General features: G+C 34.0%; 1 protein-coding gene across 2 annotated transcripts in view; it reads right to left on the reverse strand.

Annotated features, from left to right (window-relative positions):
• prmt3 (protein arginine methyltransferase 3) overlaps positions 1-26,745 on the reverse strand; it is a 70,673-nt gene that overhangs the window by 6,551 nt on the left and 37,377 nt on the right. For both annotated transcript variants that reach the window (XM_051114988.1, XM_051114989.1), the window contains exons 12-15: positions 21,529-21,716; positions 17,171-17,257; positions 4,734-4,784; positions 2,242-2,329 (exon numbers count right to left, since the gene is read on the reverse strand). In XM_051114988.1, coding sequence (XP_050970945.1) covers positions 2,242-2,329; positions 4,734-4,784; positions 17,171-17,257; positions 21,529-21,716 — 414 coding nt within the window. The remainder of the gene's footprint in view (positions 1-2,241; positions 2,330-4,733; positions 4,785-17,170; positions 17,258-21,528; positions 21,717-26,745) is intronic.

Below are 26,745 nucleotides of genomic sequence, written 5' to 3' on the forward strand. Positions count from 1 at the left end.
AATGTGAGGGATGCTGTTTATAGATTAGGCATTTTTGGAGCTACTGCAAAACGGACAAATATGCCATACAATATAATCACACGACTGTGCCTTCTGATTACAATCTGACACTGGTATCAGCAATGCAGAAACAGCGTTAGCAGACCTTCAAGTGGACGGCAGTCTTATCATTGAACGGCTCCCGCAGGGACTGTCCGTGGTAATGCCCGTGGACAGCTACAGTTAGGCCACAGTCATTTATAATAGTGTGCTGTATCAGAGAAACAGGCTAAAGCACCTTCATCCATCTGCGCATCAGATGACATTTCTCCGATTCCCATTATGATAAGACACACTTCATCTGTTAGCGCGGCCGGGACACTGTCTCGCCATCTACGGACATACGGAGCCTTGATCTAAGTTGCAGATGGTCTGCATTGCTCTAATAACTAAACATGAGGCGATTTTTTTAAACAGTTTCAGGTTCTGATTCACTTCCTTCTCATCGTTTATATAGTTTTCCTCCCATTATTTGCTTCTTTTAAATTATAGAGGGCTGATATGCGTGCAATTCTGCAATAGCCAGTTTAAAAAATATATTCTAAAGATAAATAAATCTTTAAATAAATGACACAGAAATGTACATATAAATGATTTAGCAATGATGCTGTTTTCATGATGTTTTATGGTGTTTTCACACTTGAGTCCTCTTTACAAGAACCACAGCTCTTTATATGGACAAAAAAAGAACTACAACAATTATTACATTTATATTATATTTGTGCAATTAATATAATTGTAGCACCACTACAATATTTGACTCTGGACCACAAAACCAGTCTTAAGTAGCATGGGTATATTTGTAGCAATAGCCAAAAATACATTGTATGGGTCAAAATAATCAAATTTTTTTTTATGTCAAAAATCATTAAGATATTAAGTCAAGATCATGTTTCATGAAGATAATTTGTAAATTTCCCACCATAAATATATCAAAACTTTATTTCTGGTTAGTAATATGCATTGCTAAGTACTTCATTTGGACAACTTTAAAGGCAAGTTTTCTCAATATTTAGATATTTTTGCACCCTCAGATTTCAGATTTTCAAATAGTTGCATTTTGGCTAAATATTGTCCTATTCTAACAAACCATACATCAGTTGAAAGCTTATTTATTCAGCTTTCAGATGATCTATACATCTCATTTTCCAAAAAATGTACCTTATGACTGGTTTTGTGGTCCAGGGTCACATACTAATACAAATATTATTAATAATAAGTGAATTGAAAATGCAACAAAAGAAAAGCATTTTAAAATGTATGGGTGTATCATATATATCATATTTATTTGTATCATAATACAAAATATAATAACATAAACAACAACAAATTTTATATTAACAAATTATATTAAAATATTAACAAAATTTTAAGGTTAAGTAAATTAATGTTAAAAAAATAATTAATTAAATATTTAATATTTAAGTTAATTATATATATACACATATATATATATATATATATATATATATATATATATATATATATATATATATATATATATATATATATATATATATATATATATATATATATATATATATATATATATATAGGTTTATAATTATAAATTATAGTTTATACTTATTATATTATTATACCAGAAGTTATTACCCATTTGTGTTGTTAAATGCTTTGTTAGCATATCTAAAAATGTGTTAAATGGCAAAAATCGGCTCCACACGAAATCAATTGATTATCGGTTCTGTGTGAAAATACCATGTAATCAGATTGCACACAACCTCAACCAGTCATATGATTTTGTATTAGAACAACATCAAACACAGGGATCACAAAAGCAAAGCCCCTAAATAAATCTGTTTACAAACCTGATGCTTTGTGTCATCTCAAAACCCTGTAGGAATGAATCTCAAGACACAATATATATAAATCATCATATATATTTATCAACAGAAAGAACAAACTGCATGGTTTATGTGGACGGGCTCTAGAACTGCTCAATCATGTGTCTATCTCTCAATGACTGACGGATAACCTGTGTCACCGTCTAAGAATCAACTGTCAGGGTAAAGAAAGATAAGATACACCTCACTGTGACACATCTTTTTTGTGTTTTAAAGAAAGGTGATGGCTGGAAATGTTCTTGCCAGATCTCGTCACAGTTTAAAGACAGACACAAATACATGCAAACACTGGTGTGAAGACAGTTAGTGTGAAAACAAGTGTGAACAGGGTACAAACCGGCTTTGACAGGGATTGGGCTTTCTAGTAAGAACACCGTCTGTTTCCAGTGAGTCTTAGTGCAGTCTGGAGCAGTGGAGAACATGACCTAAAATTAAAACACAGCTGCTTTAAAATCCAGTTTAATGTATGTTAAGATAAACAGGAAAATTCACTTGCTCTGGTTTACTTATATTAAAAAGTGACTGATAAGAAAGAGAAGTGACTGATTCTGTAGGTGAATAAGTGAAAATACTCAGTTTTCAAAGCTTGATGACTAAAGAGGATTAATGCAAATAAATATTTACAAATAATATTTGGGCAGTTCTTTTTTATGTTACAAAAAGTTTTACACCTTTGGCTGCGGAATAAATCAATTATGGGAAATAAACACACCTGCCCTTTTGAAAGGCACCACTAATTAAAAACACTTGCTTTTGTGTGATATTGCATCTATATGGAAACTTATAAATATAATAATACAAAAAATAAAAAAGGTAATTGCAACTTTTTGTCACAATTCTGACTCTTTCCTGCAATTCTGAATTATATCTCACAATTTAAATGGTTTTCTTGCAATTGCAAGAAATATAAATTCAAAATTGCTTGCTGTTAAGTCAGAATTGTCAGAATTGTGATTTAACTTTCCAGTTCTGAGAAAAAAAAAGTAAATTGTGAGACAAAAAGTAAAAAAAAAATAATAAAAAAGACATTAAGTTAGAATTCTATAAAAAAAAGTTCTGAAAAAAAGATTGTATTGTGAAATATAAACTTGCAATTGTGAGATAAAGTCACAATGACCTTTTTTTATTTATTTTTTATTGGCAGAAACAAATACAATTAAGTTAGAATTTTATGGGAAAAAAAATCAAAATTGTTACATGCAAACTTGCATAATATATTATGACAAACTTGCAACTGTAAGATTAAAGTCACACTTACTATTTTTAAATAAAACAGTTGTAAGACATTGAGTTAGAATTCTATGCAAAAAATTACAATTGCGTGATGCCAACTCAAAATTCTGGAAAAAAAAAAAAAAAAAAAAAAAGATTGTATTGTGAAATATAAGCTCGCAACTGCGAGATAAAAAGTCACAATTACCTTTTTTATTTATTTTTATTGGCAGAAACAAATAAAACAGAGTTGCAAGACACAGAGTTAGAATTTTATGAAAAAAATCAAAATTGCAAGAGACAAACTCAAAATTCTGAAATATAACCTCAAAATTGTGTAATATTAAGTCAGAATTGTCAGAATTGTGAGATTTAAACTTCCAGTTCGGAGAAAAAAGGTCAAAATTGTGAGTCAAAAAGTCACAATTACTTAAAAATAAATAAATAAATAAAAACAGAATTACGAGACATTAAGTTAGAATTCTGTGAAAAATAAAACAACATTGTGAGATGCAAACTCAAAATTCTCAAAAAGACTATACTGTGAAATATAAACTCAAAATTGCATGATATTAAGTCAGAATTGTCAGAATTGTGAGATTTAAACTTCCAGTTCGGAGAAAAGTCAAAATTGTGAGACAAAAAGTCACAATTACTTTAAAAATAAATAAATAAATAAAAACTGAATTGCGAGACATTGAGTTAGTATTCTATGGAAAAAAAAAAATCAGAATTGTGAAATCAAACAATATAAAAAATTACCTTTTTTTATTTAAAAAAACAGAAATTCGATGTAAAGTCAAAATTTTGAGAAAAATCTCTGAATGTGAGATATAAATTCGCAGGTATGCAGGTATCGTTTATAATTTTCGATTGTGAGATACAAACTCACTCAGTAAGAACTGTAATATACAAACTGTGTGAGAAAAGTCACAATTGTCGCAATTACCTTTTTTTTAAATCTGGAATAACAGAAATGAGCTTCCATACATCCAGGCCAATAGGTGACAGTATGAAGTTCAATGAAAAAAAAAGTGCACATTATTTCATTCATTACAAGGTAAGGATAGAGACTGAATTTAGGGAAGCTAGAAAGAAGTGGAAAAACACACTGCGACCTTATCGACGATATGAAAATGATTTGCGATTACCGCTAATGGTAAACTGGAATGAAGACAACAGAGACAAAAAATGGGCCAAAATTCATAAAACTAAATTTCCCAGGTCAGAAAACACACCAAATGCTCCTTTAAACCAAATCAGGCCAAAACAAGCATAATTGCTCTGGTTATCCACCAGATCATTAACACAAACTTAGATGCTGCAGTTAAAACAATGTGTTCAAACATCGAAAACGACACAAAAGACACGAGACCCTTCACATCCTCCTGCTTAAACTCCCATTATCAGAACCCAGTGCACGATCGCTCTCCCAGTGGCTGATGGGTTTAGCTTATTTCATTGCCTGTTCCAGTTGGCCACTGGAGGAAGGCAAATGCTTATTTCAGCATTTAGGTATGAGAGGCTGGCGATTGCATTGCGATTGCCTCGGGCCTAAAAGACGGCAAGGCGTGACCGCAATTGCTCGCTGTTAAACAGCACAGCACTATTGCTTACCTTGTTTCCGCAGCTCTTGTCGAAGAAAATGTCAAAATAGCCCACGATAGCCTGGAATGAAATATGAGAGAGAGGTTAGAACATGACATTTTCGTAAACGCTCACACGTGTTCGGGACAGCAGGAAGTAATTAGCAAAACAGGGTAAAAGGAGACACGTTGACAAGTGATTTTTAAAAAAAGCACAGCGTTGTGGTAATGCTCAATATAGAAAGATAATTGTTTTATTTAATAAAGACTGGTCATGAAAAACAATGCTTTTTTGTTTGTTACACACACACACACACACACACACACACACACTGTGTAAAATACCTAATATTATGAAAATGAAAACTACCCTTTTTTGTCCCAACCTGCCCCCAATGACAGTGGAGCAACTCTATCAATCTCAGGAGCATACTTGTAGTGGCAATGATGCAGAACTAATAGCTTTTAATCCTGACGCAGCTGACAACACGAGGGCCTGCTCGCTCACACAAAGAGCGCAATCAATGAGCAGAGAAAGAGAGAGAGTGAATACACTGATAAAGAGAAAAAGGGGCATAAAGAGAGAGGTAAGCAAGACAACAATAGAAAAAAGACACCTCAAAATTGCTAAAAAAGAGTGGGAAGAAAAAGTAGGGGTGACCACATTTTAAGTAAGATGTTTATTGGAATTTATTGTTCTCTTTAACCAAACTGTGAGTATTGTTAGCTTTCACTCTTTTTGAAATATATATATATTGTTTATAAAGCATCCTTGTGTGAAATAAAAAATTAAAAAAGGAAATAAAGAAAGAAAATTAAGAATAAAATAAAGCATAACCATTTAAAAACCTGTGCACAACTTACAACTGTAAAAAAATACCTTAAAATAACACATCATTTTGAAGTAGCTTCATTAATCTAATTACATTTATAATTTTTTTTTCCTGGTCTGCCTTAGTAAATTTTCAACTTTTAGATAGAAAACAGGGCATAAAAAGAGAAGCAAGTTACCAACAGAAGGAAAAGGGACACTCAAAAAGATGTTTAAATAAGACGGGGCAGAAAAAAACAGTAGGGGTGACTACATTTTAAGTAAGACGTTTATTGGAGTTTCTCTTTTCTTTAACCAAATTGGGAGTATTATCAGCTTTCACTCTTTTCAAAATATATTTTGTTTATAAAGCATCTTTGTGTATGAAATAAATTAAAAATGAAATAAAAAAAATAAATAAAATAAAGCCATTTATAAACCTGTGCACAACATACAATTGTACAAAATACATTAAAATAACACATTTTAAAGTTGCTTCATTAATTTAATTCCAGTTATAAATTATTATTATTATTGGTAACACTTTACAATAAGGTGTCATTTGTTAACATTCATTAATGTATTAACTAACATGAAGGAACAATGAAAAATACATTTATTACACTATTTATTAATCTTTGTTAAGGTCAGTTAATAAAAATAAAGTCGTTCATTGTTTGTTCATGTTAATTCACGGTACATTAACTAACAAACACAACTTTTGATTTTAATAATGCATTAGTAAATGACATGAACTATGATTAATAAATGCTGCAGAAGTATTGTTCATTCTTAGTCTATGTTAACTAATGTAGTTAACTAATGTTAACTAATGAACCTTACTGTAAAGTGTTACCTTATTATTTTTGTCCTGGGCTGCTTTAGTACATTTTCAACTTGTAGACAGATAAACAGTCTTTAAAAAACAAGGAAAATAGGGCATAAAGAGAGAAGTAAACAAGGTAACAACAGAAGGAAAAGGGACACTCGAAAAGATGTTTAAATAAGAGTGGGAAGAAAATGTAAAGGCGACTAAATTTTAAATAAGTTGCTTACTGGAGTTTCTCCTTTCTTTAACTAACCACAGGAAGCATTTTCAGATTTAACTCTTTTGAAATGTAGTATTGTTTATAAAGCATTCTTGTGCATAAAATAAAATAAAATAAAATAAAATAAAATAAAATAAATCTTCCCACAACTTACAAAGTTACAAAAAACCTTAAAATAACTTATGATATCTTTCATTATTTTAAAGCTGTTTCATGTCGACACTGAGAGCCTTGTGGGTCTTGCAGCGACCTGAGTTCGAACCCCGTCTTGTGGTCCTTTGCCGATCCCACTCCCCTCTCTCCACCCAATGCTTTCCTGTCTGTTCTTCACTATTCTGTCTGAATAAAGGCATAAAAAAAGCCCTAAAGTAGTTTCATTATGTTATATTATAAATGAAGTTTATGTCCCAGGTTGTTTTAGTAAATCCTAAACGTGCAGACAGATGTACAGTCTTTGAATCAGCATTATATTATTAAAGTCTATCACAATTCTCAAAGCCAAGGAAGTCACTGTTTACAGAATATGACAGTTACAGCTCAAGACACATTACTTGTTACATAAAATAAAAAGGTAAAAGTAATAAAATAAAATAATAAAATAGCCATTTGTTCAAAACTTACTAAAAATCTTACATTATTTTAAAGTTGCATCAATAAGTTAAATAATTTTTGTCCCAATTTTTGACTTTCTGTCCCAGGCTGCTTTGGTAAATTTAAGACAGATAAACAGTTTTTGAATCTAACACAATTTCTTAAATCCAAGCTAATCATTTTTTTTTTTATCAGAAATGACAGTTGAGATCAAGAGACGTCACTGAACGTGTGACAGAAAAAAAAAAAAAAAAAAAAAAAAAAAAAAAAAAAAAAAAAAAAAAGAGTCAGGCCAGTGTAATTATGGACTGTAATGAACGTTATCAGACATTATGTGGAGCAATAATTACCAAATCAGGGCTAATTGCTTATTGAATTCGTTAGCAAGAGTGGATTTGCGAGTCATTTGGCACGCCAGAGATGAACTTTGTTGTCGCTGATGACAACAGCTCATAAATATGATTGATTGGGGACAAACATTTCATAACTTTCTCTTTTGATGACTCGCATTGTTTCCAAGTACAATATTTCCCATAAGCAACTGTTCGCAATTAGCAAAACATGAGATAACTCATTTATATTTCTAAAGTATTTCTGTAGTCATGAAACGTGAAAATTAAGGAGGATTTCCCTGAATGAAAGGCTGAGCTGTGTCACGGCACGCACACCTTCTCACAGATGGACACACGCACACACACAGAAAACAGAGCGCAGTCACCCTGTGAACTCCCAGGGGACACTGCAGTGATAATGTGAGCCATTCTGCTTGAAGTATCCCAGGGACCTTGTGGGGAGAAATACAGCTCTGGCTTAATGCCTGTGTCTCTCTCTCCCTCCCCTACGAACCGGAGCAGAACACCCAACTATTAATCCTCCTCTTCTCCTGTTAAAATAGCTTTAAGAGGACAAAGCCGAACCAACATAATCAAGGGTTTAGCAGCACATTCACAAACAACTTTTGTTCTGCGTGAATCATATGGGCTTATTTTAGGCAGTATTTAAAAACAGAAATGCAAAATAGTGGAAGCTAACATTTAATTGTTTATTTTTCTACATTATGTATAGTAAATTTAATTTTTATGCATACAATTTATATACAGTATTTCTTTTTTTTAATTTACTGTACATAAACATATTTACAAGGATTACAATCAATTATATAATATGTGACCCTGGACCACAAAAACCATCTTAAGTAGCATGGGTATACATTGTATGGGTCAAAATTATTATTTTTTCTTTAATGCCAAAAATCATTAGGATATTAATTAAAGGTAATGTTCCATGAAGATACATGGCACATTTCCTACAGAAAATATATCAAAACTTAAGTTTTGATTAGTAATATGCATTGCTAAGAACTTCATTCTGACAACTTTAAAGGCGATTTTCTCAATATAATTTTTTTTTTTTGCACCCTCAGATTTAAGATTTTCAAATAGTCGTATCTCTGCCAAATACTGTCCAATCCTAACAAACCATACATCAATGGAAAGCTTATTTATTCAGCTCAGATGATGCATAAATCTCAATAAAAAAAAAGACCTTTATGATGGGTTTTGTGGTCCAGGGTCACATATATGGTCATTTTATTATAACCAATATATATTTTAATATAATTTTAATCTAATAATCTTCCTTAAATATTCTATAATTAATTGTAATTGTTATAAAACAGCACATAGCGCTTACGTTTTGTCTTATTTTCCATAAACCTGTGAGTCACTTATTTCAAACAAACATTTCTGCATCTCCAAAGCGCTTTCCTTTAAACGGGTTCATCTTTTTGTCAGCGTAAATTGCCCAGAAATGTCAACAGAAACCGGGACCCGACAAAGCAGGACGCGCACTGAAAACCCGGGGGTCAGAGCCAAGTAACTCCCTGCCAGAAATAAAACAAAATAAAACACCCCCGTTAACGCACCGGGGCGGAGTGAAAGAGCAGACACAAAAGCCCGAGTTGCGCGGGGAAAGGGGGACAAATGGTGGAAGCGGAGGCTTTTTATTCTCATCAAAGTGTTCAGCCTTCACACCCGGGGAATGTCGGAGATAAGTGATGCGCGCGAGCTGTTTCCCGGCCCAGGAGGCGGCGCGCGGCGCCGCTCAGAGAGCCTACCTGGAGAACAGGTCGGGGGAAAATTAATAATTATCATCATCGCTAACACCAACGGGGAGCAATTCATCATCAAGCCCTTTCCAGCGCTATCATGTCGGAGCAGAGCGTGGTGCAGCCAGATACAATTATGCGGCGAGCTGCGGAGGAGGGAGAGCTAATGCGCTTTTGATGGGGTTTATTCACGCGTGCGAGGCGTCACACTCGACCACCTCGAGCTCTATACCCCCCCTCCTTCTTCTCCACCCGGCGTCTCCCCTTATTCTGTGCACAACACACACTAGTGCCAACGAAATTCCCGTTCCCGTTATTCTGCCTTTCCCTCGGAGTTTGACGTTCCGCCGCACTGGAAACAAATATACAGGGTTTAATTAGAGGGGAAGGACATTACTGCAGGAACACTCACAGTCACCTACATAAAGCGAGCTGGAGCAGAGAGTGAGGCAGAAATGCTGTACAAAAAAGCGGTAGCCTATCATTAGTCAAACAGAACAAATACAGCCTTTCTTGCTTCGCTTCTAGGAGATGATTGCAACACTTTTGTCTTGAAAATAAGAACGATTTTTGGTTTCAGAAGCCTAATATATTAAAACAAAAACATCAGTCATTTTTATGCGCTCTAATTAGACTAAATATACTTCATAAATTCACTATTTCAGTTTTTTTTTTACAAATACGCGTACAATATTTTTTTATTTTTTTCCCAAATACCATTTTTCTTCCCCCCGTTTTAATTTCTCTGGATTCTGTTTTTTCCTTCTTAATGATCAAATTAAATTGCATTAATCAAAAAGCATGTCTAATTAAATACAATCATGAAACTTAACAATTTATCATCAATTTATTAAAAATTAAACAAAAAATGTTTTATTTTTTCCCACCTTATGTTTTATTGTTACCAGATTCTGTGTTTTAGCATGTCTAATTTTCAATTTTTAAGTTTAATTTTTAAGCTAAAGTTTAATTAATTCTTACAATAGCATTATGAAAAGTTTTTTCATGCTTATCATATGAAGGCATAAAACATTAATTTATCTTTTCATTAATGAAAATTAAACAAATTTTATTTACTATTACAATTAAAACGTTGACGAAATATTGTATGATTATTCATTAATGTAGTAGTATTATGTACATTCTGCTGAACAATAGTAATGTATCTCTGCTACAATTTATTCGAGTTAAACCGAACTTTTATTTTGACGGGTTGCCGTGAATACCTTTACAGTTCTGTGTGCATATGACGATAGTTTTACTGAAATGGAACGATAGAATGCTCAATAAGTATACAATAAGTTCTGAGATGCTAGTCATGTATTTACATCCTTATTTAGTGAGAGACAGACGCTGAAATCACCGCGAGCGTCACGTGCACTTCATCTGCCCCATTCATTAACAGACAGACACGCAGAACATACAGGATTAATATTTAGTCTTTTTTCTTAATATTTACAAATACTAGTCCATATCGCGATTTGACTTAAGTGTAATGACGTAACGTTACTTTTGATTAATTCATCCAAACTTTGATTAAACATTCAAATTCCATGACATTCCGCGTTACTCTAAATTTCTTTTTTTTTTTTTTTTACTGGATTCTGCGATTCCATCCACATTCTCCGCATCGTGGAAATCATAGAGCCACGCATGCAATACCTTCCTCTAGCGTCTAGCCTGGTAAAAAAAAACTGGCATCCTGGCTCTAGTTTGACACTCTACTGGAACTATTGTTATTAAAGGGGTCATCGGATGCAAAATTTACTTTTACATGTTGTTTGACCTGAATTGTGTCTTGGCAGTGTCGTACACAACCACCCCATAATGGGGTAAAAATCCTCCCAGAATTTTTTTTGTAAATCCCCATAAAACATAACCACTTTCTCAGATCAAGCCATTCTTAGCTTCTTGGCTGTGTGACACACTAGCGTTTTACCTTAGACCCGCCCTAAGTGAGCTGGGAGCAGTCCAACTGCCACTGTTTCGACGCTGGAGCATAAGTAAACAAGAATGGCTCCCAAGCAATTTGTTGTAATAATGATCATAGCAGTTGTCATTTATTCCTAACATCTGAGCCACTGAAGATGCAGTGGATTACTTTTGTTTGTGAAGGGAATGCACCCCCCGATCTACCTAAATGCATCTGTGTTCACGCAAATCATTCGTGATCCAGCTTCACCTTCAAAAGAAGTGAGTATATATTTTTTATGAATCTTTGCAAATCACCTTTCCTAATAATGTGCTAGTTAGCAAGTTCCACAACAAATGCGGCTAAAGTTAACAGTCTCAGAGCTGTTTTTGACAAGGTAAAAAGGGTGTTGTTTTACACTACCATTGAGAAATTCTAACCAAAGTATGTGATAGACTTTTCATTAAGACCCTAAAGAATCATACAACTTCCGATGTCCCCTAAAAGAGTCTCAAATGAGAGTTATTATTAGTCTCCCTTACGCAGTAAAACAATCATTCATGCAACAGAATAATTTATGAGCACATCACAATGCAAAACAATTGTGTGCATCGTGAACATTTGAGTATTTGTGTATGATACATCCCAAATGTCATTTGGTTTGGCAATTATATGGTTAAACCTTCTACAGCCATTGTGAAAAGAAAAAAAAAAAAAAAAAAAAAAAAAAAAATCTCCAAAAGGTATCAGCATCTTTCTCCCAAAATCTTTGTTTCTTGCACATTTCTCTCAATGATATTTTACACTATCCTCCTCTGTTAAAACAAGTAGGTCTTATCATGCCAATAAAAGTCTTAATGTGCCCACCAGAGCGGCAGCAAACAAAAATAGAGTAAGAATTGCAGAATTGTTGGTACTGAAACTCCCCTTCCCTGCTGATAAACTGTCATGCATATACAGTTGTCTTTTTGATTACTTTGGGGCACTTTTTATTATAAGAAAGTAAAAAATAGGCTTGAGAACTTAATTAGGCAAGTCACTGTAAATAAAAGCATTTGCCAATTTACAATTACTATACAACAACTACTGGAGGTCAGGAACTAAGAAAGAGTAACCTGTATGTACAAAGAAAGTGTAATTTGTATAAAATCATTCACTGGAAATGTCGAGTCAGTCTCTGAATCAGAAATGCAGGATGAGTGCATTTCAGGATATCACTGCACTTTTTAACAAAAATAATATGCACGATGTGCACAATAAATCGTAACAGATGGATATTGGAAGCGATGAGTGATTAGGGATACAGTGATGTTGTTAATAACTAATGTTTTATTGCACAACCCCCTGCACTTTTAAAAGTTTGGGGTCCGTAAGATTTGTAAACGTTTTAAAGTTTCTTTTGCTCACCAAGGCTGCAAAATCAGTAATAGTGTGAAATAGTATTGCAATTTAAAATAACTGTTTTATACTCTAAAGCATTTTAAAATGCAATTTATTCCTGTGATGCAAAGCTGAATTTTCAGCATTACTCCAGTCTTCAGTGTCACATGATCCTTCAGAAATCATTCTAATACGCTGATTTGCTTTTCAAGAAACATTTCTTATTATCAATGTTACAATCAGTTGTGCTGCTTATATTTTTATGGAAACCATGATGCTCTTTTGCTAGATTCTTAAATCGAAAGTGCATCAAAACAGCATTAATTTGAATTGTAAATATTTTGTAACACTGTAAATTTGCACCACTTAAACATTCTAACATAACTTCTAATTATAAGTTAAGCACATTTTTGGAAGAACTTAGGACTTGCTAATTACTACTGGTACCTATAGTCCTGTCTAACTTCTACCCGTTGCATTGTCTCATGAAAAAACAAGCATTATCCCTCATTTTTTCCCCACATACTGTATGATCATTACCAGTATTGTTCTTGTCACAGCTTGATGTAACATGTGTTCTTAAGGCCAATCACCACTGACGCAAACATTACGCACAACCATCTTCAGATGCGCTTCAACTGCAGTGCATGAGACGTGCCATGAACATTTTATACAGTACCTAATATACAAGCTCTAGGTCCTCAACGTTCACTGTTTTTTTCTGGCAAACATATTGCCTTGAAAAGAACTTAAATTAAGATCTTAATTTACTCACTCGCATGTTGTTCTAAATCTGCATGATGTTATTTTTCAATAAAGCACAATAGAAAAAAACTCTCAAGAATGTTCATTCAGCTCTGCTTTCAACAACATAGGCTGTTCAAGATCTAACAAAACCAAAAAAAACACCATAGAAATAGCGCAAATGGCTCTTTTAAAGGCATTGGTTCTTGCATGTGTCATAAATTGCACTGCATCGCACCAGTTTGAATTGACTGTACACTACAATGAAGATGAATTTCAGTGACTACTGACAAAAAGCTATTGCATGGTTTCAGAGGAATTGGAATATGCAAACTTTTGTCATTTGTTCATAAGTTTTGTCACATGACCATATTTTGAAAGATCCTATCATAAACAGCTACTTAATATAATGTGCATAATAAAATACACATTTTAAATTTAACTCTCAAATCAAACGTATCCATCCGCACATGAAATACCGTGTATTCTGAAACAGATCCTTAATTTGAAATATAATTTCAGTTAGCTTTATTCAATTTTATTTTTTAATTTCAAGAAGGGAAATAAAGTAAACAAGTGGCACAGCTTACCCCACAACCTCAAATTACTTTGTCTGAACAGAGTTTAACGATACAAATTGAATTTATCAAAACAAATCTGGCACATTTAGGAGTGACACATTTTTTTCTGGAGGGAGGTGAAAGAAGGCAGTAGAGATACTGAGAGAGAGAGTAAAGAGAAACTGTCGTCCCTGTGGACAACGTGTGCCGAGGACCAGTGCAACTGTAAGAGCGAGCGTTATTTGTCTTCCGCCAGCCGAGCACGAGAGCGCAGGGTAGCGCTGTTCATTTAATGCAAGGTTAGGCAGCCTGATGTGATGAATGGACTGTCGGCAGGAGAATAAGTCCATGCACTCAATCATAAGGACGACAGCATTTTCCCTCCGTTTTTGGGGCGCCTCCGTAATTACATGACAAAGCAGTGCAAAATAGGGTGCTGAATCCCATCTATGACTATAAACGGAATTTTCCTCATTGAATTCAAGGATATTTAAAAAACAGCAAATTGCTTGTACCTGCCTTCTATCTAAAAATAGAAGTTTTTAAATGGGGAGGAAATCGGGATGTGCTTTTCCATTACTGGAGAGCGGCAGAAAAACGAGATGATGTTTACAAACTCCATTAAATCCAGAGTAACTCAGAGAGGGGAAGGGAGATAATAATATAGTATTGATTAATCCATAAAAGCTATAACAAAGCAGCAGGAACAATAATACTGGGACAAAACTGGGAGACAAAAGAAAAATTATACTTGAAATTTCTGTTGCTTTTTTTTTTTGGTCCGTCTGTCAACAAGTCTCACTCTTTTGCTGACAAATACACACATACATAACTCTCTGTTGCCAGAAAATACACCAGACACGAATGGTGACCTAGCAAACAATCTAGCTAGAACAAAAGGAACATACTGTCTTGAAAGGAATTGTTCAAGCAGAAATGAATTTACTCACCCTCGTGTTGCTCTATCCCTGTAAGATGTTTTTTTTCAGTAAAGCAGAAATAAGAAACGCTCAAGAATGTTTACACTGCTTTGCCTCTTACAAAATAGGCTGTTCAAGATCCAATAAAACAAACAATGTATATTAACAGATGAACTACTGACACTAAGCTGGTTTCAGAGGACTTGGAATACAGTATATACTACTGGTTAAAAGTTAGGTGTTGGCAAGATTTTTTTTTATGCTCACCAAGGCTATCTGATCAAAGTTACAGTAAAATTACTAATATTGCAAATATATTACAATTTAAAATAACTGATATTCTATTTGAAAATGGTCCTTCAGACATACTCTAATACACTGATTTGGTACATCTTTTTTTAAGATTCTTTGATGACTATAAAGTTCAAAGTTCAAAAGAACAGAATTTATTAAAAAAAATAAATAAATAAAAATACTGACTCCTAACTGTTGAATGGCAGCCTAGCACACAAGTTATCTTTAAGATTCTTTGATCCTTTTTTAAAGGAGAACTCCACTTCCAGAACAACAATTTACAAATAATTTACTCACCCCCTTGTCATCCACAATGTTCATGTCTTTCTTTCTTCAGATGTAAAGAAATTATATTTTTTGAGGAAAACATTTCAGCATTTTTCCCCATATAATGGACGGCTATGGTGCCCCAATTTTAAACTTCCAAAAGCCAGTTTAAATGCGGCTTCAAACAATCCCAAATGCGGTTGTAAACGATCCCAGCCGAGGAAGAAGGGTCTTATCAGTCCATTATATGGGGAAAAATGCTGAAATGTTTTCCTCAAAAAACATAATTTCTTCACGACCGAAGACAGAAAGACATGAACATCATGGATGACAAGGGGGTGAGCAAATTATTTGTAAATTGTTGTTCTGAAAGTGGACTTCTCCTTTAATATTCTTTGATATAAAGTTCCAAACACAATTTATTAAAAAAATAATAAAATACTGACTCCTAACTTTTGAATGGTAGCCTAGCACACAAGTTACATATGCACTTTTATGAAAGTGATATAAAAGTTATATATATAAAATAAATACATATACATATATATATATATATATATATATATATATATATATATATATATATATATATATATATATATATTTATTTACCATATATATATAAAATAAATACATATATTTATTTATTTATTTATTTATTTTTTCTTTCTTTTCTTCAGACATGTCAATAAAAAGTTCCTGAAAGGCACAAATGCTGTGTAATTGTTTTTCAAAATTTACCTTTTTTTTGGTTTTGTTTAAAGGTTACTCCACTTTCAGAGTAAAAATTTCCTGAGAATTTACTCACCCCCCTCTCATCCAAGATATTCATGTCTGTCTTTCTCCAGTTGCAAAGAAATTAGTTTTTTTTAAGGAAAGCATTCCTTAGAATTTTTTAAGGAAAACAGAATTTTTCTCAATATAGTGGACTTCAATGGTGCTCAACTGATTGAAGGTTAAAATGCAGTTTTAATGCAGCTTCAAAGGGCAAACGATCCCAGCCGAAGAATAAAGATCAGTCATTTTCTTAAAAAAATTAATATTTATACACTTTTTAACCACAAATGCTTGTCTTGTCTAGCTCTGCGATGCACATGCGTACTCTGTACACTCCTGTTCAATACAGTTAGGGTATTTAGGGTATGTCGAACGATTCCAAAAATAACCGATCGTTTCGCTAAATAAAACCCTTATTCCTGGGTTGGGATTGTGTAGAGCCCTTTGAAGCTCCACCGAAACAGCATTTTTAACCTTTAATCCGTTGAGCACCATTAAAGTCCACTACATGGAGAAAAATCCTGGAATGTTTTCCTCAAAAAAAAAAAAAAAAAACTTAATTTCTTTGTGACTATTGAAAGAAAGACATGAACATCTTTGATGACATGGGGGTAAATTATCAGGAAATTTTTATTTTCGGAAGTGGAGCAATCCTTAAAGCTCTAGAAAGAATGACGCAAGGGTGAGTAAATAATTAGAGATTTTATATCAAATGTTCCTTTAATAGCCTCTTACCTTATTTGATTCTACACTTGGAGATATGCAGTTGAATTTAGGCCTTGAAATAATTAAAGTAAACCTTTCACTGCCCGTCATTACCTTCACCTGTAAGCAAACCTGTCTGTCCATCAAACCAGACTGATGTCTAAGCTCCCTGACCCATCCCAGCCACTCAAATGGCCAATCCATCTTCCCACCTCTAATTAATCTTCACACCTGACAACCTTGATTAGCTCTGAAGATTGAAGTGTGTGTAAGACAGGTAATAAAGTTTGTTTGTGAGTTTGTTGGTTAATGTGTGTTTGTGTGTGTGTGTTAGAAGTTGGATCTACTCACTGTACAGAAGGTGCTGGCCGTTATCTTCAGACTGAAGTCTACAGCGAACTCCAGCTCAGACACAGTCACAGAGCCACAGTCAATAGTCTAAAGAGGGACACACACACATACGCACAAAAAACTTTTTTAAATTTAGCTGGATAAAAAGTCGGGAGCAGTAGAGGTCAAAAATATATATATTTGTTTCATAAAAAACATTATGGCCATCCCATTCCATTTTCTATAATTAAGAAACACTACAGTCAACTTCGCCGTATACTGTTAATAGCTTTTTGTATTATAGTGGTTCAACTTCAAGGAACAGTTCACCCATGAATGAAAATTTGCTGAAAATGTATCCACCCTCAGGTCATCCAAAATGCAGATGAGTTTGTTTCTTCACAGGAACAGATTTGGAGAAATATAGCATTACATTACTTGCTCACCAATGATCCTTTGCAGTGAATGGGTGCCGTCAGAATGAAAGTCACGACTCAAGTCCATCAGTTAACACCGTGAAGTGAAAAGCTGCACGTTTGTAATAAATCCATCATTCCAAAAATGTCCATCCTCTTTGTCCTCTTACATCAACATCCAACGACATGCTTGTTTAGAACTGCATGGTTTAAACTGTTCTTGCTTATAAACAGTGTTTGATCAGTGCATATTTCTCTCCTGATTCAGACAATATGACTTTCACTGAAGAAAGCAAAAAACATCGTAATGATGGATTTGTTCCTTACATACATGAGTTGTGTGGATTACTTGTGGATTGCTGTGATGTTTTTATCAGCTGTTTGGACTTTCCTTTTGACGGCACCCATTTACGAGGATCCATTGGTGAGCAAGTGATGTAATTCTATCTTTTTCCAAATCTGTTTCATTTAAGAAAAAAAAATCATTTTACGTCTTACCTGGCCTAAAGGTAAATTCTAGCACATTTTCATTTTTGGTTTAACTACTTCTTAAACTTCTTATATATATATATATATATATATATATATATATAATACTAAATAAATGCAAACACAACAAACATGGAAAATATAAAAATTTCATGGTGTTTTGGACAGTTAAAACTGAATGTCAATATCGGTTCAAGACCATTTTAAACATTAATTTTATGAATTAATGTAAAAAAAAATAAAAAAATAAAAAAATAATATATATATATATATATAAATATATATATATATATATATATATATATATATATATATATATATATATATATATATATATATATAAATATAAATATATATATATATATATATATATATATATATAGTTAATTTTATTTAAGATTATTACATATATCTTCACGATGGCATGATTTAAAAAACCCTTTAAATATAATACAGCAGTGAACGTGGCAAGTTTAAGTGAAAGACGTGTCATTACACGTTGTAAAAGAATTCCACGCTACAGTGTGTTCATTTAATGCAACTCTGACCACCGTTAAATGGTGTTATTGGGGTGGGTCAGTGGGATAATGGAATAATAGAAGTAAGATGTGCAATGTTTCTGCACAGACAGGAAAAGATTGATTTGTGCATTGAATTTTCATTATTGCTTATGTTTGAATCGTTTTATGATCAAGGTCAGGGAATATAATGAAATTCAGTTCCCATGGTTGAACATATGGGTAAAAATGGTCAGGTTTTCCTGATAAGAAAAGGTATACTGCAAATTAAAGAAATTAGCAAAAAATTCACTCTTGTATTCAGTGTAGTCAAAACATAAAATATCAGATTCATTGGTGATATCTTCCGCTTTTTGGAAAAAAAAAAAAAAAACATTTGTGAGATAGATGACACTAAAGCAGGTATAAGGAAAAAGCAGCATTAAGCATATGTGTGTGTTTGTAAGTAGACCCAAGGCCATGGCAGTGGTAAGTAATGAAGTTTACTAAGGAGGACATTAAACAAGGATTAGAATAATCAATCAGCCATTCTGTCACAGACGGTCTCTGAAGCATTACTTCCTCTCTCATGATCTGTCACTCTCTTCTCCTCATCTTCTGCCTTGATCCTACCTACTACGTTTGTTCCCCTCCTCCCCCCATCTCAAAACAAGGCCACAACACAGGAAATTGGCTTTCTGTCCAGCCCAGACTCAATTAATTAGGGATCCAGGTGATCTAATGATTTGCACCGAATCCAAAAAGACAGAAACCATTATATAGTTAAAAAGAGGGGATTAGTAACAAGATCAGTCAAATGTGTAGGAACCATAGCTGCCAACATTTGGTTACCAAAATCTGGAGACCTCTTAGGGCCGGGGGGAGGGGTAATAATATAATGTATTATTACACATTAACAAATACAAAATACATAAGTACTAATCAAAATAAAAAGAATATTATTATTGTATATTATTATGATAATAACATGACTTATTGTTTCTTTTTATTTACATTTATTATTATTACAAATGTTATTTATTTAATTTGCTGAGTAATGTCACTTTTCCCACCATGTCTGAATAAGTGTGATGCACTTTGCAACTGGCATGGGCATTGTCGATATGGCTCTGAGATGTGAAATTAAATTCTCCTGTCCAGCTGTTGTTAAATATACATTATATTTATTTTTTTCTACTGGAGCACCACCTTAGTCTTCTCCTACCATTTCTATCAGTGATGCTTGATTCAACTTTCCACATCTACTACCTGCACAGATATCAACAGCGCAACTGGGTTGTAGGTTGCCAGGTTGAGGTCAAAAATGGGTTGAAATTTATATGATTTGTCAATTGACCTTTCGCAAAAACCTGCCCTCCTTAGTTACTGTTGCTATGTCCGACAAAACAATGCCACTCTCACACTACACATGTTCTCACGCAGTGAAAAATACATTGCAAAACAAAGAGGAAACAGACAACACACTGACAAACAAGACAAAGCAGGTTATTTCTGGTATGAAACAAGGTCACAGCTTTAAAATGTTGTCATTTTTGTAAGATATTCAAACAATAAACACTGTTGTGTGGCTTTTTAAGTGTGCCATGACAGATCACTGTATTGCCTTATTAGATCAATGACATGCAAACCGATCATTTTTTTTTTTTTTTTTACGTAAAGAACAAATGAACATCAGAATGCATTTTATTTCAATCACAGAAAAACATCAGTATGCACAATTTTTCAAGTTTAATTCCACCAAAATTAATCTATTCACCTGTTCGATTTGTTTGTCGGACAGAATGGTGGATTCTGTGTTATAATTGGTCAGATCACCTGTCAATCAAGCTGTTTGTGACGGGTCAATTGTGTTACACGAGATCTGACCGATCATAATGCCGGATGGGTTTCATACCAGGTCTGGCAACTGGATAACCTTGGAATAATATATTGACGTGATTATTCATAAAACCAAAGCCATACAAATTACAGGAATTTCCTGGGAGAAATAGCAGAATGGGAGGAGGGTGGGAAATGGGTGTGAAAAATGGGAGATTCCTGAAAAAACAGGAGTGTTGACAGGTATGGAGACAGTTTACCAAAAAATGAAAGCATCACAGTATAAATCACCATTGTTTTATAAAACAGAGCATCTTGAATATTTTCCAAAAATTCAGTGTTGGTGTTCAATGGAAAATCAGAAAGGTTTCAGATAACTTAAGGATCAGTAAATAATGACAATTTTCATTTTTTGGTAAACTATCATTTTAATATTTAGAACTGAGGTACGTTACCATTCAAAAGTTTGAGCTTGGTAAGTTTGTTGAAAATGTTTTTGAAGCCTCTTATTCTCAAAAACTACAGTAAAAGCAGTGATACTGTGAAATACTATTACAATTTAAAATAGCTGTTTTCTTTTTCAATGTATTTTAAAATGCAATGTAATGCAAAGCTGAATTTTCAGTATCATTACTCCAGTCTTCAGTGTCACATTATCCTTCAGAAATCATTCTAATATGCTGATCTGGTGCTCAAGAAACATTTATTATTATTAATGTTGAAAACAAATACTAAAGCTTAATTGTGGAAATATTTGTATTCCATATTCTTTGATGAACTGAAAGTTCAAAAGAACAGCATTTATTAGAAATAGAAATAACAAATGTCTTTACTGTCACAATGTAATGCATTCTTGTAAAAAAACTGATCCCAAACTTTTGAACAATAGTGTATGGAGGCCAAACCATCTAGACTACTGTGCTGTTATATTATTTAAACGTGTGTTAATTTAGCATGCTTTTATCTAGATCGACTTGAGGAACATCACAAACACAAGACAATATGTTTTACCTGAAGACACACTATTAAATCTTGATAGATGACACACTTCATTGATCCCCAAGGGGACATTTAGAATTAACTAACTCGCTGATAATTCTCTTTTCTAGAAAGACCCTAATACGTTCTCTCCTCTTACCTTAATCACTGCAGGCTCTGAAATGACCGTCTCAGGCTTCAGTACCTCCACTACCGCCTCTGGTATCACAGCCTTCTTCATACACGTCATCTTGAAGCCATACACATTGTCCCAGAATGCAATGCGGTCACTGTGTTTCTGAGTGTCCCCCACTGCCGCCAGGCTGATGTTGCAGCGGTCTGGAAAGACTGAGAAGAAAGATGATACATGAAAGTAAGTAAAAGAAATAAACTGCAGGGCTTACATATGATATATGTAGAGAGTCAAACGAAGCCCTCATGAGTCAATACTTCACATGACAAGAACATTACTCATTTAACAGACACTTTTATATCCAAAGTGACTCGCGGTACATATTTTACTACAGTCATCCTGAATTGAGCTCCTGAATCGCACCTTCTGGGGTTTGAACCCACAACCTTTGGCTTACCGGTCCACAACTTTAACCACTAAGCCATGTCACAGCCATTAAAAGATTTATGTGCAGCTTTTCAGATTTCTGGTGCAGTGGTTCGCTCATATGATCTAGACATATCTGGGCCATTCTGCTCCCAGGGATGCTGGTTCGAGTCCATTAAACTCGAAATGAGTCCAATTAAATGTCCTACATTTGTAAACTTTGACTGCGTATTAACTTGTTGTCATTAAATATACCAGCTCTGAATGTTTGACTCACTGGCTCACTGGCATGAATCAAAGAAAGGAAAAGAAGGAAAATCTTTCAAAACTACTTTGAAACAGCAGTCTGAATGCACCACAATTATGACAAGGCATAAGCAGGATTAATGCACTCATCAAAACACTTTACAAACAAGTACAATTTAACTGTAAATGCATTCAAAATATACAGATGAAAAGCCAACCAAACCAAAGAGTATTTCAAGTAAAGGCGAAGCAAAATAACATGACTAAACATTAAAAATATGACTAGTTTTTACAAAATTGTGGTTTTATGTAATTGATAGCTACAGCGTAACAGACGGCTGGTCAATGTGTGGGCGTATTAGACCTCATCCTTTACACAAATGTGCAATAATGAGCACATCTATCATGAAATGGTAAACCACAGACTCTTTCAGTAATGTTTCAGTCGTTTCCAGCACTTGTAAATGTCCCTGTGTGATGATGTTAATGGTTACCATACATATGCTTCTGGCAAAAAAAAAATCTAAATTCAGCCGATGGTCATAATCGTAAAAACGCTGCATTCATCAGTTCTTAATGTCTGTTATGTTGGGGTATCAGACACAAACTCAAAAGCTGCAGTGCATTTATTCCACATTCCAGGAGAAAGCAGACGCCACTAATATCTACGCTACCATCAGGAGATCGTGAAAGTGCAAAAACATCTCTTCTTCATCATTTTAGCTGTATAAGAATTTGAAGAAAATCAGAGTAATTGTAACACTAAATATTTTTTATTCTAAACAAGCTGCAGTGTTCACACTTATGCTGTATGTATTTGTTACATTCTCTCTGTGCTTGAGAAAAAGAAGTGACTGCATCAATGATACTTTTATTTCTAGTTAGAAGTATATATGTTTTTCTGGTTGTAGATGGATATAGCACTAGTGAAACCTTTATCTAGTTCATGATTTAATAACCAACTAATTTATTTAAGCAAAAAGAATTTAACTCAAATAATTATAATTTAGATCTCAACTAGACTTTTTCTCTAAATGCATAAATATTTCTGACAGCTGAAGGAATTAGTGCCATATAAGATATAAACAGTACTAATTAAAAAATGAAATTAAAATATACATTTAATCTTAAAGGGATAGTTCACCCAAAAATTTAAATTACCCCATGATTTATTTAGACTTAAGCCAACCTATGTCTATATGATTTTCTTCTTTCAGACGAATACAATGAGAGACAAAAAATGTTCTGGCTTATCCAACGTTTATAATGGCAGTGAACAGCTGTTAAGATTTTGAAGTCCAATAAAGTGCATCCAACCATCATAAAAAGTGCTTCAGAGGGTTAATAAAGGCCTTCTGAAGCAAATCGATGTGTTTGAGCAAGAAAAATATCCACATTCAAAACTTTTTCAACGGTAATCTCTAGCGTCCATTAACTGTTGTATGCACAAAGTGCAGTGGAAAGAGCAAAAGAAAACACCGGTCATGAATTAGAAGTACAAAACGAGGATTTGTAAAGAAAAATATTAGAGGATTTTAATATAAGACAAGAGGAGACTGGTTTTCCTTTGCTGTAAAAAAAAAAACTTCTTCTCACAAGACTAGCATATTCTCATCCGAGCTTACACATACATTCTCATTTTGGTTTGATACGCATGTACATACCGAACAAATACAGCACTGTTTAACCACTGAATGAGAAACAAACTCAATCAATCAAATTATGTCAATTTTTTCAGGAAATTCAAACAATATATGTTGTTTCTGTGCTCTTTTATGTAGCTAGACAGATCACTGTATAAACACCTTTGTTTAAACAGCAGTGCGGAGCGCAAGTGAGTGTGATCATCTCTTTCTCTTAACTACTACTTTTAACATGAAATAAACAAGAATGGTTATCTCATGCCTTACTTATTAGTGTTGCAACCGTGGAAAAATGTCAATAAAACAGCTTATAAACAAAATATCACATAGCATTTCATTTACAAGTCATTTTCAAGTCTAGGGAAGAGCATTTTGTGAAACAGACTATATTCTCTTTATATTTTACTTACTTTTTCCCTGTTAGTGATGATGTCTTAATTATTTAATGTATGTTCAAACAAATCAAAACAAGTTATGACAGTCTGTGTAAATGAATATATTTCAACAGCAAATAGAAATGTTATAATTTAAAAGCTAATTTAAAAATTGAAGTATGTGTAATTTACATGTTTGCAAACAATGCTTTGAGTGTCATTTATTATATTTAATAAAAAAAATAGTAATTAAGTTTAAGTTTGGGCTCTGTTGTTAATTATAACCTTATAGTAATGTAAAAGGGCTCACTGTAGTTCAGAACATAAGCTGAGGAAGATTTTTATCCCTAAGAAAATTTTAATTATAATTAAATTTATTTAAAGAAAAAGCTATTTGTTCAGTAAACCTGTTTAATTAAAAAAAACCCTACTTGAGGGTGATTAAATCATGGGGTAATTTTCATTTTTGGGTGTATTATCCCATTAAAGGAGAACTCCACCTCCAGAACAACAATTTACAAATAATTTACTCACCCCCTTGTCATCCAAGATGTTCATGTCTTTCTGTCTTCAGTCATAAAGAAATTATGCTTTTTAAAGAAAGCATTTCAGGATTTTTCTCCATTTAATGGACTTCATTGGTGCCCTGATTTTGAACTTTCAAAATGCAGTTTAAATGCAGCTTCAAAGGGCTCTAATCCCAGCCGAGGAAGAAGGGTCTTATCTAGCGAAACAATCAGTCTTTTTTTTTTTTTTTAAATAAAAATTTGCATTCTTTAAGCACAAAAGCTTGTGTAGCACAGGCTCTGGGATGCGCATCCATGACGATACGAATCACATCTAAGTTCATTGACTGTGTACTCCGGCTCAAAAAGGTAGAGTATGGCAAAAAACTCCATCTCATTTTCTTCTACAACTTCAGAATGGTCCAACATCGCTGTACCTTTTTGTTTGTAAACAGCGTTTGACTTACTTGCACTTTGTCTTTGCGCATTCGCTTTGTAAACACTGGGTCTGTAGTTCCGCCTACAGTCAACGGGACCTTTCGACGTGATTCAATATTATGTAGCGTCATGGACGCGCATCCCAGAGCTAATGCTACATGAGCTTTTGTGCTTAAAAAGTGTACAAATTAGATTTATTTTTCGGAAAAAAAAAAAGACAGATTGTTTCGCTAGATAAGACCCTTCTTCCTCAGCTGGGATCGTTTTGCCCTTTGAAGCTGCATTTAAACTGCATTTTGGAAGTTCAAATTGAAGTCTATTATACGGAGAAAAATCCTGAAATGTTTTCCTCAAAAACCATAATGTCTTTACGACTGAAGACAGCAAGACATGAACATCTTGGATTACAAGGGGGTGAGTAAATTATTTGTAAATTGTTGTTCTGGAAGTGGACTTCTCCTTTAAGTGAAATTCTTAAAGTGACAAAGCTGATCAAAAGCGACAGTAAAGACTGACATTGCTACAAAAAATCTTTTTCAAATAAATGCTGTTCATTTGAACTTTCTAAAATCAAAGAATGCTGAAGAAAATGGTTTTCACAAAAATATTAAGCAGGACAACTGTTTTCAACACTGAAAGTAAGAAAGGTTTCATAAGCACCAAATCAGCATATTAGAATGATTTCTAAAGAATCATGTGACATTGAAGACTGGAGAAAAAAACAGTAATAATATTTCACAATATTTACTGTTTTTACTGTTCTTTTGATCAAATAAATGCAACCTTGGTGAGAACAAGAGACTACCTTTTAAACTAAAAGATATTTTAAGAGTATTTTAAACTACCTTTTTACTAAAACACAGACAAGGAAATCAAAAACCAAAAACAGCTATTTCAGATCAGACAGTACCATTAACTCTGCCCTGGACGAGGTCCAAGAGAGAGAAATCCATGATGGACTATATCTCACCAACTTTGTCTGACCTTTAATCAAGGGTTAAGGGTGCACATCCACTCTCACGGACCATAATAAAGTGCGTGCCATCAAAATCTCGTCTCCCATGTGACAGGATCGTGACTGGCGAGTTATAACCTCCAGCCTGTTCCTTAAAGCCTTCGCTGTGACCCTGCGAGTGTCACGTAGGGTGAAAAACCACACACGCACACACACCTGGAGTGAATTTGTCACCTCATTTTCTCTGATTAGCAGAGCTATGAGTGATTGTCTTGGGAGACGCAGGTGAGCGCTGATTGGGTGCTACACGGGACCGTCCCGCACCTGAGCGGGGAGCAGAGGCTAGAGAGAGAGAGAGAGAGAGAGAGAGAGAGAGAGAGAGAGAGAGAGAGAGAAGAGGGACGAGGGGGAGGCAGTGTCCCAAGATTCATAGCTTTGACATCTGCGTCCTTCTCGACTCGGTGCTCATGGCCCGTTTGTCAAGCACCCCCCTCCGGTTCCTCTTGAGGGCAGCCGTGAAGAAGAAGAGGGTAGTGGGAACAGGGGGTGGGAAAAAAAAGCATCCAGTGATGAGAGAGTGAAAGCACAGGCCACGTTTCGGCATGAAGAGAAAGGTTAATAATATGAGGTATAAAGGAGAGATGAAAGAAGAGAGA

This window comes from Labeo rohita, chromosome 7 (genome assembly GCF_022985175.1).
Source record: "Labeo rohita strain BAU-BD-2019 chromosome 7, IGBB_LRoh.1.0, whole genome shotgun sequence".
Classification (NCBI taxonomy): domain Eukaryota; kingdom Metazoa; phylum Chordata; class Actinopteri; order Cypriniformes; family Cyprinidae; genus Labeo; species Labeo rohita.